Here is a 13,929-nt window from a genome sequence, read left to right as displayed (position 1 = left end):
GCCAGATGATTTCTCCTTACGTGCCACTTTGGGCATGCGTGCCATAGGTTCACCACCCCTGTACTATATGATCTTATAAATGAAAGTAGCATTCAAGTATTATTAACAACAGAATCTGACATATTGACAAATAGTTGGATATTTGTTATTGCCGCTAGTAAACCAAACAAACTGGAGAATAAATTAATCAAAAGGTTGATATGGTGTTGTTTGTCAGATTATTCATTATTACATTAAAATATAAAAAGGATTGCATACATTTTTTTATAGCTCAGGAATCTAAAAATTTTCCATATAAAATAATGAAAACCAAATCAATTTGCCAAGCCAGATCTGTATTTATGAATGGTAATGCAACTAATAATCAATAATAATGAATATGTGAAGTTGAATGAAAAAATAATTCAAAAACATGCTTAAGAATTTAAATTATAAGCAGTTACAAAAATAATGAATGATATCTTGATACAGAATTTTCCAGCTAAAACATGAATTTATTGTTACGATTGAGATGACATTATATTTTTAATTATATTATGAATATTCACTATTGATGTTAAAAAGTAATAAATGATTATGTACCATTAATTTTATATTTTATACAGTTTAAAATTATATATATTTTTTGATAATTAATAAAATAAAATGAATTATTTTAAATTTTTTCTTAATATGAATGACACAAATCAAATACAGTAGAAGCTTGTTAGTCCCTTTGAAAGATAATAGTTGATAATCTAGAATTGTCCAACATTAATTCAGCATGTTAGTATTCTGTGAATTGGAATTTGTTTGGACACATGATGCACTAAAGACCCATTATGCAAGGAAAATGTGGAGCTATAAGCAATTACAAATCACAGAATGTTTGAAAGAGACCAAAAATAAACTTTTTCAGGGCACCGTCTTGCAAAGGCAGAAGAAAACATTGATAACCCGATCCCAGCAGATGAAGCAGTTCTATAAAATGTCAACTCAAGAACAGTAGGAGAACTTCAAATTCTTATGCAATGTAATTCAGTAACCTATACATAGTCTACAACATTATACTGTTCTGAATGAACATTGCTTCATTAGAACTAGCACACTTGTTTCGTGTTCAGTGAAGTGTAAGAATGATGTATTTTTCCCACAGGCCATGTGAGAACAGTGAACCTAAAAACAGGTTTCTCATATTCAGAGTATTTGTAGATATTGTGAATTGTATGCATATAGTACATGTCTAGAAAATAATTATTATTGCACATATTAATTTTGTGTAATAGCATGTTCATTAATATTTTTGCAGGTTTTTTATCCAATCTTAAACACAATATAGTTATGTACTAAGTCGTTTTCAAACTGATTAACGAGCATGAGTAAACAAATCAGAAGAATACAACGTTGTGCACTGGTACAAAATGTAAAGCAATATTTGCAATGTTCAGACTGTATATATTTTATCAAATTTTATAAAAATGCAAAAGATCTGGTTCTTTAGGTGCAAGATCTACAAACTTCTACTGTAAATGAATTATAACTATAAAAACATAATATATTTAAATGCATTAGAAACATTTTAATTACAAACTGATTATTGTTTTTCACTTTAGGAAATATTTTGGTTTTAAAATATTAATTAAACATTCAAGCAACAGTTTAGAAAAATATAAAATACGTATAATTCACGACTGTTTCCGCATGAATATTTATATTATTAATATCCAACATTAATCGTCATCATAATGTGCTATTTTAGTGTTTAGTTTCATACTTGTTTGATTAGTTTGGCTTTCAAAAGTTTTTTACACAGTTAATCATAATAGTCTATGATTTGTTAAGAATTAAAACTATGAGGGAATTAGTAGGAAAAATAGATAGATCAGTTAAATTTCTTCATTTTCATAAAATCTGTACAGCAATACTTTTAAATAAAAGTTAAAATATAAAATAACAACATAAAACAATTTCTAAAAATTAGCAATTTAAAAAAGAGACTTCATACAACAAGAACAGATACTGAAATGCAGGAATCTGTAATTTATTGTAACTGAAACATATTTTAACTTTCTTGTCTATAATCAGTTGTTTATATAGTCTAGTATGCTATTCATGCCAAGTAATATTAATACGAAGTGAACTCACTGTGTACGGCGTTACTAAATATTTTCTTCCGAGCGCTTTCGACGAATGTATTTCCGTCGTCTTCAGGCGAATAAGAGATTTTTATATCAAACATGAACGTTCGAAAAGAAGAACACATACAAAATTTAAATAAAAACGTTTTCTGCACGACATTCAATATTAATCTGCCATGATTTTCAAATACATACGATGTTGCATCACATTCGCAACATCGTACGTATTTGAAAATCGTGACGGATTAATATTGAATGTCGTGCAGAAAACGTTTTTATTTAAATTTTGTATGTGTTCTTCTTTTCGAACGTTCATGTTCGATATAAAAATCTCTTATTAGCCTGAAGACGACGGAAATACATTCGTCGAAAGCGCTCGGAAGAAAAATATTTAGTAACGCCGTACACAGTGAGTTCACTTCGTATTAATCAGTTGTTTTCTAAACAAAATGCCTCGAGAGGAATGTTTTTCATTAAAATTAATAAAAATATTACATTTTATGAATTTGTAGAATAAGAAGAATAAGGCAAACGGCATTTCAATATCAAATAGACTAAAAAATTAATGAAACTACTCCCAAATTGGTAGTTTATTCATTGAATATTGAGTATTGAATACACATATACAATGTTAAGAGTGTATTGTATACAGCGAGAATATCTTTAAAATGATTAAAATTATACAAAAAGAAAAAACTAAATTAAATACAAAAAAATACTAATAATTTTAAACTTGTTAACAACAGAATTTAAGAGAGTACAAAAACAGATATATTTAATTAATTCAGAAATAGTGGACGTTTATTGCTCACCTTTTACTTCATTTTCCTACGTAAGTTGCATGTCAAAAATATCATATATAAATTTGTGCTAAAGAATAAATAATGTTATCCACATAAACACATAGCGAAACTTAATATTTAAAACAGTTAGCCCTTATTTTAAAGCATGGATAATTTCTACATTCAAGAATCTGCTATAAATTATATATTATTCATTCTAATTAGATATGCATACTGTTTAAAAATTTATATGTTAGATTGAACAAATTTGGTATCTGAATTTTTTTTGCAAATTTTAAAATATTAAGAGTTAAATAAAAAGTTTGGTAGAGTCACGATCACATTTTATATAAAACATAATTTGGACTGCACTGTGTAATTAAAAAAAATAAACGAATAAATGATAGAAAATTATTTTACGAAATAAAAACTACTTTTAGAGATTATCGATTTAAGTTTTTATTACTGTATATCTCGGCAGATAAGACAATAGTTGAATCATAAAAAAAGCCCCCAAAATCCAGGATCGTCTTATAGGACAGATATAAAAAAATTAGATTGAAACCATTATAAAAAAACGGACAAACCTTAATTATTTACTAGTAGAGAGTAGGGTATGTGCACAAAACAGAATAGCCCATATGACGTTTTGTGAATAGTCAAAGTCATTACCCGAATGCTGAATCAGTGCGAATATTTGCAACAATAATCACAAGACAGTGCAAGAAAATAAAATTTGTTCATTCAAAAAATTATGAATAGGACACAATTCTGTATATGCTATACAGTGTTATTATTCAGATGATGATCGCCGATCTAAACTAAATTCCTAGGCCGTTGATAGTTTGGGGGTCGTCTTATAGGACAGATATATGCTAAAACTATAAAACTTCCATGAAAATTTATACCTCGTCTTATCTGCTGAGATATACGGTAATTATTAACTCCGTAATGAATTGATATGTGATCTTTCTGATATTAGATAATTCCAACAAATAACATTATTCTTATTTATTGTAAGTTCTGTGAATTATATCATTATATCCTTATTTAATGTATTTTATTTTTACTTAGTTAATCTTGTTTTCCAAGTGATTTATTCATCCTATACATATTCTATCAATACTTATTGGATTCTTAATATTGTCTTCACTGTTTTTTAAAAATATTTTTAATCTTCTACATTATCCATAATGCAGTAAATGTTTATCATTTGTTGTAAACCTATCTTATTTTTTTCATTTTTTAAAATTTTTATTTGAGTTTTTTCATTATTATTTGTATTAATCATTGATTTTAGAGAAAAGCCTTTGATATATCCTACTGCCCTTTCTATTTCTTGTTATTAAACTTCCTCCTTACTATATCAAACTGCAATAAACATTTTACATGCAACATTACCTTTTGAATTTAAAATAAGTATATGATGATAAAATACCATATTTACTCAAATAATCTGCGCACCTTTTCCAAAAACTCGTGAAGAAGGTTGGGATTGATTTATTTGAAACATGTTTAGTGACATAACTGGTGAAGCTCGGGGTGCTTCCAGTTATTAATTGGTTTGCTTATCAACTGGATGACTTTGCTTAATAAAACAGTCATCTATAGTAGATAGTTATGAGCCATATCACAAAATGTTTTTGAGCAACAAAAATTTGTTAAAATGAAGATAAATAAAATAAGTTAAATATTCAACTGAGACTGACAGTAAATTATACCTATATTATCTCTTACAAGTTTAAGCTACTGGTCAATTAGCAGTTTTTCACCTTTGATTAGAACAACAATGTAAAGAAGTTTTTTCATTTAATTAGTAAGCTGATTCATTATAAAATATATCACTATAATTTGCAGCAAAGGTATCTTTTTTGGATATACAGTATAAACATTGTAATTTATTATTTTTATATGTATATTTTCATTTTCATATAGATATCTCTAATGTTAGTTTTTTATTTACTTTAATAGGATACTTTATTCTTTATGTTTTAAAATAATTAGTAATTATTATAAAACACTAATAAAAAGAAGAGATAAATTTTACAATAAATTTATAAAAAAAGACTAATTAAAAAACAACAAAAAATAAATGACAAGAAATTTAACTAAAAGCTTTGTAATCTTGCCAAATATATTACTTACTGATTTTTTTTATGATTAATTTTTCTTTATATTTTGACTTTTTTACATAAGAGAATTTAAAGAGTAATCTTGGTCAATGATTAATTCTTATGTATTTTTATTTTTATATAAAAAATTATTTAATGTTTATTAAGAATTATTACTCAAAGATTATTAATTAAATATGATTTAACACTAGAATAGCCAAAATGTTCAATTTGACTGCTAATAAATCTTGCAGATATGCCATGCTCATAATTTTTACAGTACGAGTTTGAAACTTTTTTGGCTTTTCTTCATTCAAATATTTTGACACATTCATATTCATATACCCTCACTGACAAAACAATATACATCAAGATGAAGGCATTGGTGTGGCTGTTGGCCATATTGTTATATGTATTTTAGTTATATTTTTTTATTTATCTTTATATTTGATTCTTTCCTTTTGTCATAACTTCCTTTTAGAAGCTTCTATCTTAAATCTCATTGCCTTAAGGAGGGACTACCCCTTCTCAGAACTCTTGGTAGAACAAAAGAGTAGGGGAATTATCGTTTCTCTGAATTTTCAGGGAAAACAAAAGGTATGCAAGGACCAGAGGCAAAACTGCCAATGGAATAGTCATTCTTGGTCAAGATCTCAGAGTGGATGGCAGGACAAGACAGTGCTCCAAACCAGAAAAAAAGAGACAAAAAGGACTGCAAAGCCAAGAAAAACCATAGAGGTTGAAAAGAACAGAAAGAGAAGGGTCGTAAAGACAGTGAGTACGACTGGAGATCTATGAGGCACCCCTTTTTTTTTGGTTATGAAGGAGGGAGGCATCCGAAAGCATGATATTGAAGAGACACCTTCCACATTGGTACCTATCACTTAAGAAGACCCGGGTATTTTCTACTTTCCTCTGTCTATCTGACATACTTCTCTAAGTGTCTGTTTCTTCCTTTTCTTTTTTCTTAGGTTTAAGACAGGTATAAGTTTAGTTGTAAGTTGGTCAGGTTGATACTGTATGTATACGTGTGCATTACCTATAAACTTATGAGAGGACAATAGACCACCTTTTGTTAATTAGTAATGTTGATATCTGTACTAAAAGAACCAGTTTGGAGGGAAATAAAGGATATTTTGTTTGTACATATGTTTTATGTATCCCTTTTAGTAGCATTTGTTCATGGGCATTACTATCTCTCAATAACAACAACCACATTGGAATGAAATGAAGCTTTATTAGTGTGAAGGTTGTAGTGCTACGCAACTATGTATTATTGTTATTATTATTATTATTAATTTAATTTCTCGGTTTCCTTTTTTGTATGTATCGGGTTTTCTTGGTTTGTACCGTGTCGCGTGGAATTTTCTTATGATGTCACTTTAGGATACGTGAAAAGCTTTCTGATTGGTTCAGAGTGGGACAATAAGTGAAGCGGACTTCCGGAGAGTGGGAAGTATAAATTGAGGAACTCTCACGATTGAGGACACTTTTTGGCTGTTTTTGGATTCGTCGAGGAAGGTCGAGGAAGGTCAGCAAGGACGTCGGAGTTAGACCGGGAGAACAGGAGTCTAGAAAGGGCGACCACTTTCAGTCGGGAAGCACAATCCGTTTCCATCGTAGTGTAATTGAGGAGTATCAACGAGGGACGTACTTCTGGTGACGTAAATTACGTTCAGGTATCGGACAGAACTATTAGTTTTGAGAATTGACATAAAGAAAAGGAACGCTTGGAACTCGAGATCGTGTTGCATTCACTTAACGTAATACCGTGATTCGTCGAAGGCTAATATATGCAATTATTGTATAGAAGGAGAATGTGTATGTATATATGTATATAGAGTATTGTAAATTTCGTTAGTTTTAAGTCGTGTATCGTGTAAACTTGAAGGTTAGGAAGCATCTCGCGGTTATTGTACTGTTAGAATAAATTACTGTTGTTTCGCCCAATTCGTGCACGTGTAATTGGTCATTTCTTGAGTCCTTAATATACATCCTTATTACATCCGTGGACTTCGATCCATCGGATAATCAACAAGGTAATGACAATGGTACTAAGTAAATACAATATCAAAGCAAGGGAACAATTTTTATGGAATAATGATAAAATTTTAAAAAACTTTTAGTACTCTGTAGGATTTCTTGTTTTGATATATGCAACAATACAGTTGGATATAAGGCATACAGGCACACCATATGCTATCCTATGACAGATTTGTCCTTAGAAGTTGAAACTGTTGCCCCAGATCTCTCAGTCATAGAAGACCAAGGAAATATAGCAATGTGATGGGAGACATTCCTGGTAAACTCTAGCTGTGTGTGGTGAAGCATTATCTTCACCACACACATACTGGAAAATGGCTGTTTATATCATGCCATAAAACGTAACACAAGGGTGCAGGACTTCCTGAACATACTAGTGCACCATCAATGTCATTTGCATCACTTCTGGAGGTAACTGTCATATGAGATGGCTCCCAAACCAGCATTCCGGCAGTGATTGCAATGTGCCACTCAATAGTAAAAATGGAAGTGAAGAACTCACCCAGCCACACTCTAGCAGGATGGCTGTCCATTTAAACAAAACTGGGATCTGTTGCTAAAGATGATACAATGTCAGTTATACTTCTCTGTCATGGCACCATTGAAAACGAAGTTGATGATGTTGGGGTGCTATTGGCAGAATATATAGTGGTTGTACTGTTCATTAATATTTGCCTCTGTGCTAGTCACCTGCCAATTGTATGGAAAATTACAGAATCCTGTAACAAGATAGACAAAGATGTTGCAGCTGTTTGCTTGTGTCATGATCAGACAATTGTCTCTTCTTGTAGTCTGTATGGGTGTCCAGAGCCTACCTACCATATATATGTGCTCTTATGTATCCATTGCCCCAACATCTCAATCAGATCGGAATAAACTAGATGGTGAGCAACTTAGCAAAATGAAACCTCACTGTCCTCAGCTAGATGATGTAGCCTTTCTCAAACTCTGTCAGGTGTTTTATATCTTTGACAGAATCATACAGACATGCATGGTATTTGAAGATCTCCAAACAATAGGTACAATGAAAATTCTGAACACAGTGAGCCTTTGTGAGCCTTTATTTAGGATACTAAAATAGCAATTTTAAGACACTATGGTGGCTTTGCCTAGCAACCAGAACAGTAATTGTTTACATAATTGTCTGAAATAGATATATGTTGAATTTTGCAGTAATCAGATAATTCTGAGTGAATAACTTTTTGTCAATGTATATATATATATGCACTTACAACATGCACTTCTGTGAATGTTGTAAATATTTACTATGTCTAGCTATTGACAAGTGCTGACATGTTTGTGCATATTTTCCTTTTACAGTTCAATCTGTAACAATTACTAATAAAAACCTTATTCTAGCAATTATTGGTAGGGATTGAAAACTAGGAGATAGGTCTACCCTTGCCATACTATATATTCAAAGTAATAAAAAAAGTGTTTCTAGCTTTGAACAATCTGCATCCAAATGATGAAGCATGCAAGGAAACAAAAAGCTTCCTGAAGATATATAATTTTACAATACTTCAAAATTTGGCACACATATTGTAAATCAGATTGTGAATAAATATTCCATGAGAGCTGCATCCCAAGAATGACAATAAATGTATTTTACAACATATTTGATGATATTTGGAAGCAAATAGTCCTGGGTCATCCATACAAATGTTACCAACAGAAAATCTTTTGACTAGGGCTGCACTAATGCATTAGACCAGTGATCTCAAAACTTTTTTGATTGCCTACCCCTAAGGTGAAAATAATTATAAGTTGTACCCCCCTCTATGTTTATGGAATAAATTACTCATATTTTTTGTGTCAGAAAAATTTTCTAAATTTCCACTATGAATACATAATTCCTGCTAAATTTCTTGCTACCCACAATTTGAATTTTTTCTGTGCATGATCGCAAGAGATCATGAGCCTACTTCTTTGGGAGAATGAGTGTAAGATTAAACAGACTGCGGACAGGATAAACATATAGTATTTTGAAGGGAAACTTGGTGTACCCCACTTTGAAGACCGCTGCATTAGATAACTCAGGTAATGGCCTAGGGGAAGCTGGTTCAGAAGAGCTTATACAGAGCTTATTTTATTTTTATACTAACTTCAATTTCATAGAAATGTTATATTTATCAGATATTAATTAACAAATAAATATGTATTTATTTATATTTATATTTCTCCTCTTTTAAAGAACATATATAGCAAGGGTAGTAAAAATAGACTGTAACTGTTCCAACTCTGACAAAAGTATGGTCATTCTAGTGTTAAGAATAAAAAGCAAAGTTATTCAGACGTAAGAAAAATGTATTACAAAGTTAAATGATAAGATTGTTATATGATAATTTGAATAGCATATAACTCAAGAGCCAGGTTGTTGATTAATTTGGAAAATGTTTTTCCAAATAAACATAATAGAAAGACCATAAATGAGACACTGTTTATTGATTTAAATATATTGATAAAGTAGTTTATATAATAAGGATACTATTTTTATTCTTTTTTCAGACTTATGATGTTACTATTTTACTCCTGATTTTTATTTTAGATATTATTTAACTTCATCAATTAATTTTTAAAATAAAATTACAAATTGTTGTGTCAATTAAAGAATAATATTAAAAATTTTATACTTTTATGTTAATTTAAAAGTTTAAAATATTTACACCGAATTATCAATTAAATTTAATTTTACTATATTTCTGATAAATTTACCATAAAATTTTATCATAAAAAAACTGCTCTGACTTTCAATATTTATAGCTTCATTTATTCCAAGTGATTTTAAAAATAAATTTATAGAAAAAAATCATAATATATATATAAACTTGATATTTACATTTCAGTATTATCATCTAATTGTGGACTTGAAAGACTGCTTGAAGTACTTCTTCTTGATCCTGCTTTTAACCTACCAATTTTCATATTTATCTTTCCCATTGTTGTCTACAAAAGTTATATTTTAAACATTAAAAGCCATTCAAATATTTGATAATTTATGTATAATTGAAACATCATTGTTACCTTCAAAATGGCAGCAGCATGTTCTTGTGTAGAATTTTTTAAATCATGTAAATTTACTTCTAAAATCTGATCTCCTTGCATAAGTTGGCCATTAGCTTCAGCTATACCTCCTTTAACCTTCAAATAAAAAAAATATGTAAAATATTTAATATATTGTTTCTTCATTAAGCATTTTTATTATAAATTATATATTTAATAATGATTGAGATTTCATGATTTAAAAATATAAATATCAAAATCTGTATTATAACAAGCAATTATTTATTGTGACATTGTCATAATGCCAGGCTGCAATTTTTAATCATACTTTTAATTTACTTAATTTAAAATATATGCTCTCCCCTAACATTAGTAGTGGTTTGCCCCTTTACATCATACTTCTCCTTTAACAATAAAGTCATGCTGGTTATCGATCTAACACCTTTTGGGTGAAAAGTTTTGAATTAAAATAATGTGACTTCCAGTTTGCATTGGAAGTTCCTATATAGTTAATCAGGGTCTCGTGCCCCTAACATTTCCATATCTGGTCTTGCCTTCCATCTATCTAACTCCATTCTGAAGATTAAGGAAAGACAGACAGATGGACAGATGACAGTGGGAATTTATAGGTCTACAATTTGTTTAAATTGCAACCCAATTAATAAATTTTGATAAATAATTCAAAATTCACTAATCATTAAAATTTCAAATAAATGGGAACTTGAATATCTGTACAGTTACGTATGCTAAAATGAACAGTTTTTATCAAGAAATGCGACCAAAATAACGTGTTTGTGCATGATGCGTCAAGATTTTCCTGCCTTGATTAGAGCATTAGTCATTGTCTTTATTTTAGTTTGTAATATTCAAATATCTGTTTATTTGCATCTTCAGTAATTAAAATATATTTTAAAGCCAAATGATTGCCAAATTGTATCAGGTTGTATTATTACTACTATCATTAAGTAATGTTAAGCATTTGGCCTTAGATGCAGTTGTTAGGGACCATCTCTTGCTAAATTTAATAATTATAATTTAAATTAACAATTTAATAATTAATTTAGAAGGTTCTGGAAGAAAAGAATCAGCCCAAAGCAGGACAGATACTTTTCTTCCAGACTTACTGTGCAGTCGTGTTGCCAGTTATGCTACCCAAACCTTCATCCAATTTTCGCCTCCAGAACTTATATAACCATACTCAATTACTCAATACTGAAGTAACCATACTCAATTACTTATGGCACAAAGTAATTGAGTATGGTTACTTCATGTAAACTATTTTGATTTGTTCCTGAACAATATTTTGTATTTATTATAAGATTTATAAGATAAGATGATTCTTCATTATTACTGTTACTATTTCCAAGATAATAAAAATGTTTATTGGGTTAACAACTTTTCCCAAAACTGTATTTTAATCATAGTGAAAATAAAAACATTTTCCCAAATACAATCAAATTCAAAAAATAACGCTAAATTTGCTGTGCTTATTTAAATCAAATGCTTCTTGTGCTTAATTAAATCAAATTTTTATTATAATTAAATAATGACAAACCCTCTTATGTTATTGAATAAAGTTGTTTGTCTCATAATTGAAATACTGATGTTACCTATATAACAAATATGATCAATATTAGGTCATGAATATGACATCAGTACATACAGGTATCCCTTGATTAATGTGATCAATTAATCCCTTGATCCTATCACATATATGAAAATCGTGTTAATCAAACACAGTGGTACAGGTACCTTGACCAAACAGTCACCACTCACTAGAACAAATTTTTGGTTAATAACAAATATTTTAATTTTGTCATCAGTAAAAAAATTTTCTGTGATAAAAGTGAGTAACTAATTTAAAAATAAAATGAGAGTTTAGAGCTGCCAACCTTTGTCACACAAAATTATACTGGATTCAGTTTTTTTTTTCCACTTAATGCATGTGAAACACAATCATTATATTGGCGACACACTAAGATTTGCTGCAAATTTACAAATTGTCGTTATTTGTTGATTTTTAATAATTTCTTCCTGAAATTTCTCTTCATCAAGAACTTTTTTGGGTGCCTTGTATGTTTTCTATCTTTTAGTTCAAAATTTTCCAAACAAAATTTCAAAACCATATTTGACATGTCCAACATTTAGGAGCATCTTCCCCATACACTATGAGTATTTTTTACTGTTTGTATAGTGTTATATCCTTTACATAACTTAAAAAGCATACATAATAAACCTGATATTCATTTTAACTGCAGATATTTCAATTTGATTTTCTGCAAACCTAATGTGAAGTTTTAAAATAAGCTTGTAAATAAATAATATAATATCACATCAGCAGTAATGTCTTAAATTTCACAACTATCATAATTAAACTACATATCTATATTGGAAATCACCCTCAGCATGAAAATAGCATATTCACCAACTCCTTATTTGTGGATAAAAACATATCTATGTTAAGCAAAGACAGCTGTGAAAGCAGTGTTAATAAAAATTCTGCCACATATATGAAAGGACTGTTACAATTAATTTCACACATTAATCAAATTCTGCTTTAAGAAAGGGATATAATATATTCCAACTAACCACCCACAACCAAACTAATACCAGCAACTATGTAATTAATAAATAAGTATCTACTAATTTTTTCATCCATTTAAAATAGACATCATCAGATACATAACACAGAACAAAACAGCTACATTAAAACCAAATGTGTTTTACAAAGAATTTACATGTTCAAATTAATTTTGTTCTGTGTTATGTACTGAATGATGTCTATTTTAGATGGACAAAAACATTAGTAAATATTTCTTTATTTATTAATTGCATAGTTGTTGGTATTGGTTTGATTGTGTGTGTTTATTCTATCCCAGTTTTGGAAAGTTATTGCAACTAACCATTATCATTTATGAATTATACATTTTGTATTATATGGCTTGTAAAGAATCTGATTGAATCTGTACTATATATGTTGAATTTTATATCAACTTAGAGAATAAAAGGAATATAAAAAATTAATGTGTGGTTTAAAATAAAATTGTTGTCAGTGTTTTAATCCTTACATAACATATATTTCTTTTATAAATTATCTGGTGTATCTAATTCTAAAGTTCCATTTAATAATTGCCATAAAAATATTTTCTAAACAAAATCAATTTTCTAAATGATATATTTTCAATGCTTAATATAGTTATGTATATTTCATATACAAATTTATAATTATAGCTGACGTATATTTCATATACATCAACTATAATTATAAATTTGTCTGCTTTAGTTTGTCAAAACAAATTATCATCTATTATTATTGAGTTACAATTTGAAAAAATTGTAGACATATAAATTTCCATTGTCATTCATTGTCTGTCTATCCTTCCTTAATCTCTAGAACTGTTAGATAGATGAAAGTCAAGACCAAATATGGAAAGCTTAGGAGCAGGAGGCCATGATTAATTATATACAAACTTCCAGTCTAGACCAGAAGTCACGTGAATTCAGTTCAAAAATTTTCCTCTAAATGGCATTGCATAGATGACTCTGTTGTTGTCAGGAAACGTAATGATGTATACAGGGAAAAGACACTACAAATTTGAGATGGAGAACATATTTTGAATTGAATAAATTAAAAATATGATTAAAAATTGTAGTCTGGCATAGAAACAATATCACAATAAATAATTGCTTGTTATAATTACAATAAATATGTAAAAAAACTTTTTTTTTTTTTAATTTTGTTATGCTTGTTAGGCACTATTGCTATGCTCCTAACTTTTAATTTATTAATTAAATTGTAATAATAATAATAATAATAATAATAAATAACTCTCCCATGGTCACCACCTGGTTGTGGTGGGAGAGCCCAGTAAT

At 29.1% G+C, this 13,929-nt stretch overlaps 1 protein-coding gene across 3 annotated transcripts in view; it reads right to left on the bottom strand.

Moving 5' to 3' along the window:
- LOC136982787 (multiple PDZ domain protein-like) overlaps positions 1-13,929 on the bottom strand; it is a 242,190-nt gene that overhangs the window by 5,239 nt on the left and 223,022 nt on the right. For 2 of the 3 annotated variants that reach the window (XM_067279293.1, XM_067279294.1), the window contains 2 exons: positions 10,078-10,194; positions 9,893-9,999 (listed from right to left, as the gene is read on the bottom strand). In XM_067279293.1, the coding sequence (XP_067135394.1) occupies positions 9,893-9,999; positions 10,078-10,194 (224 nt within the window). Of the gene's footprint in view, positions 1-2,929; positions 2,946-9,892; positions 10,000-10,077; positions 10,195-13,929 lie in introns of all 3 variants that reach the window. The other variant, XM_067279295.1, reaches the window with a different exon arrangement.

Source organism: Centruroides vittatus, unplaced genomic scaffold (assembly GCF_030686945.1).
Source record: "Centruroides vittatus isolate TY-2023 unplaced genomic scaffold, ASM3068694v2 contig_863, whole genome shotgun sequence".
Lineage (NCBI taxonomy): Eukaryota > Metazoa > Arthropoda > Arachnida > Scorpiones > Buthidae > Centruroides > Centruroides vittatus.
The sequence above is the reverse complement of the archived record's forward strand: the minus strand, read 5'-3'. Positions and strand labels throughout refer to the sequence as shown.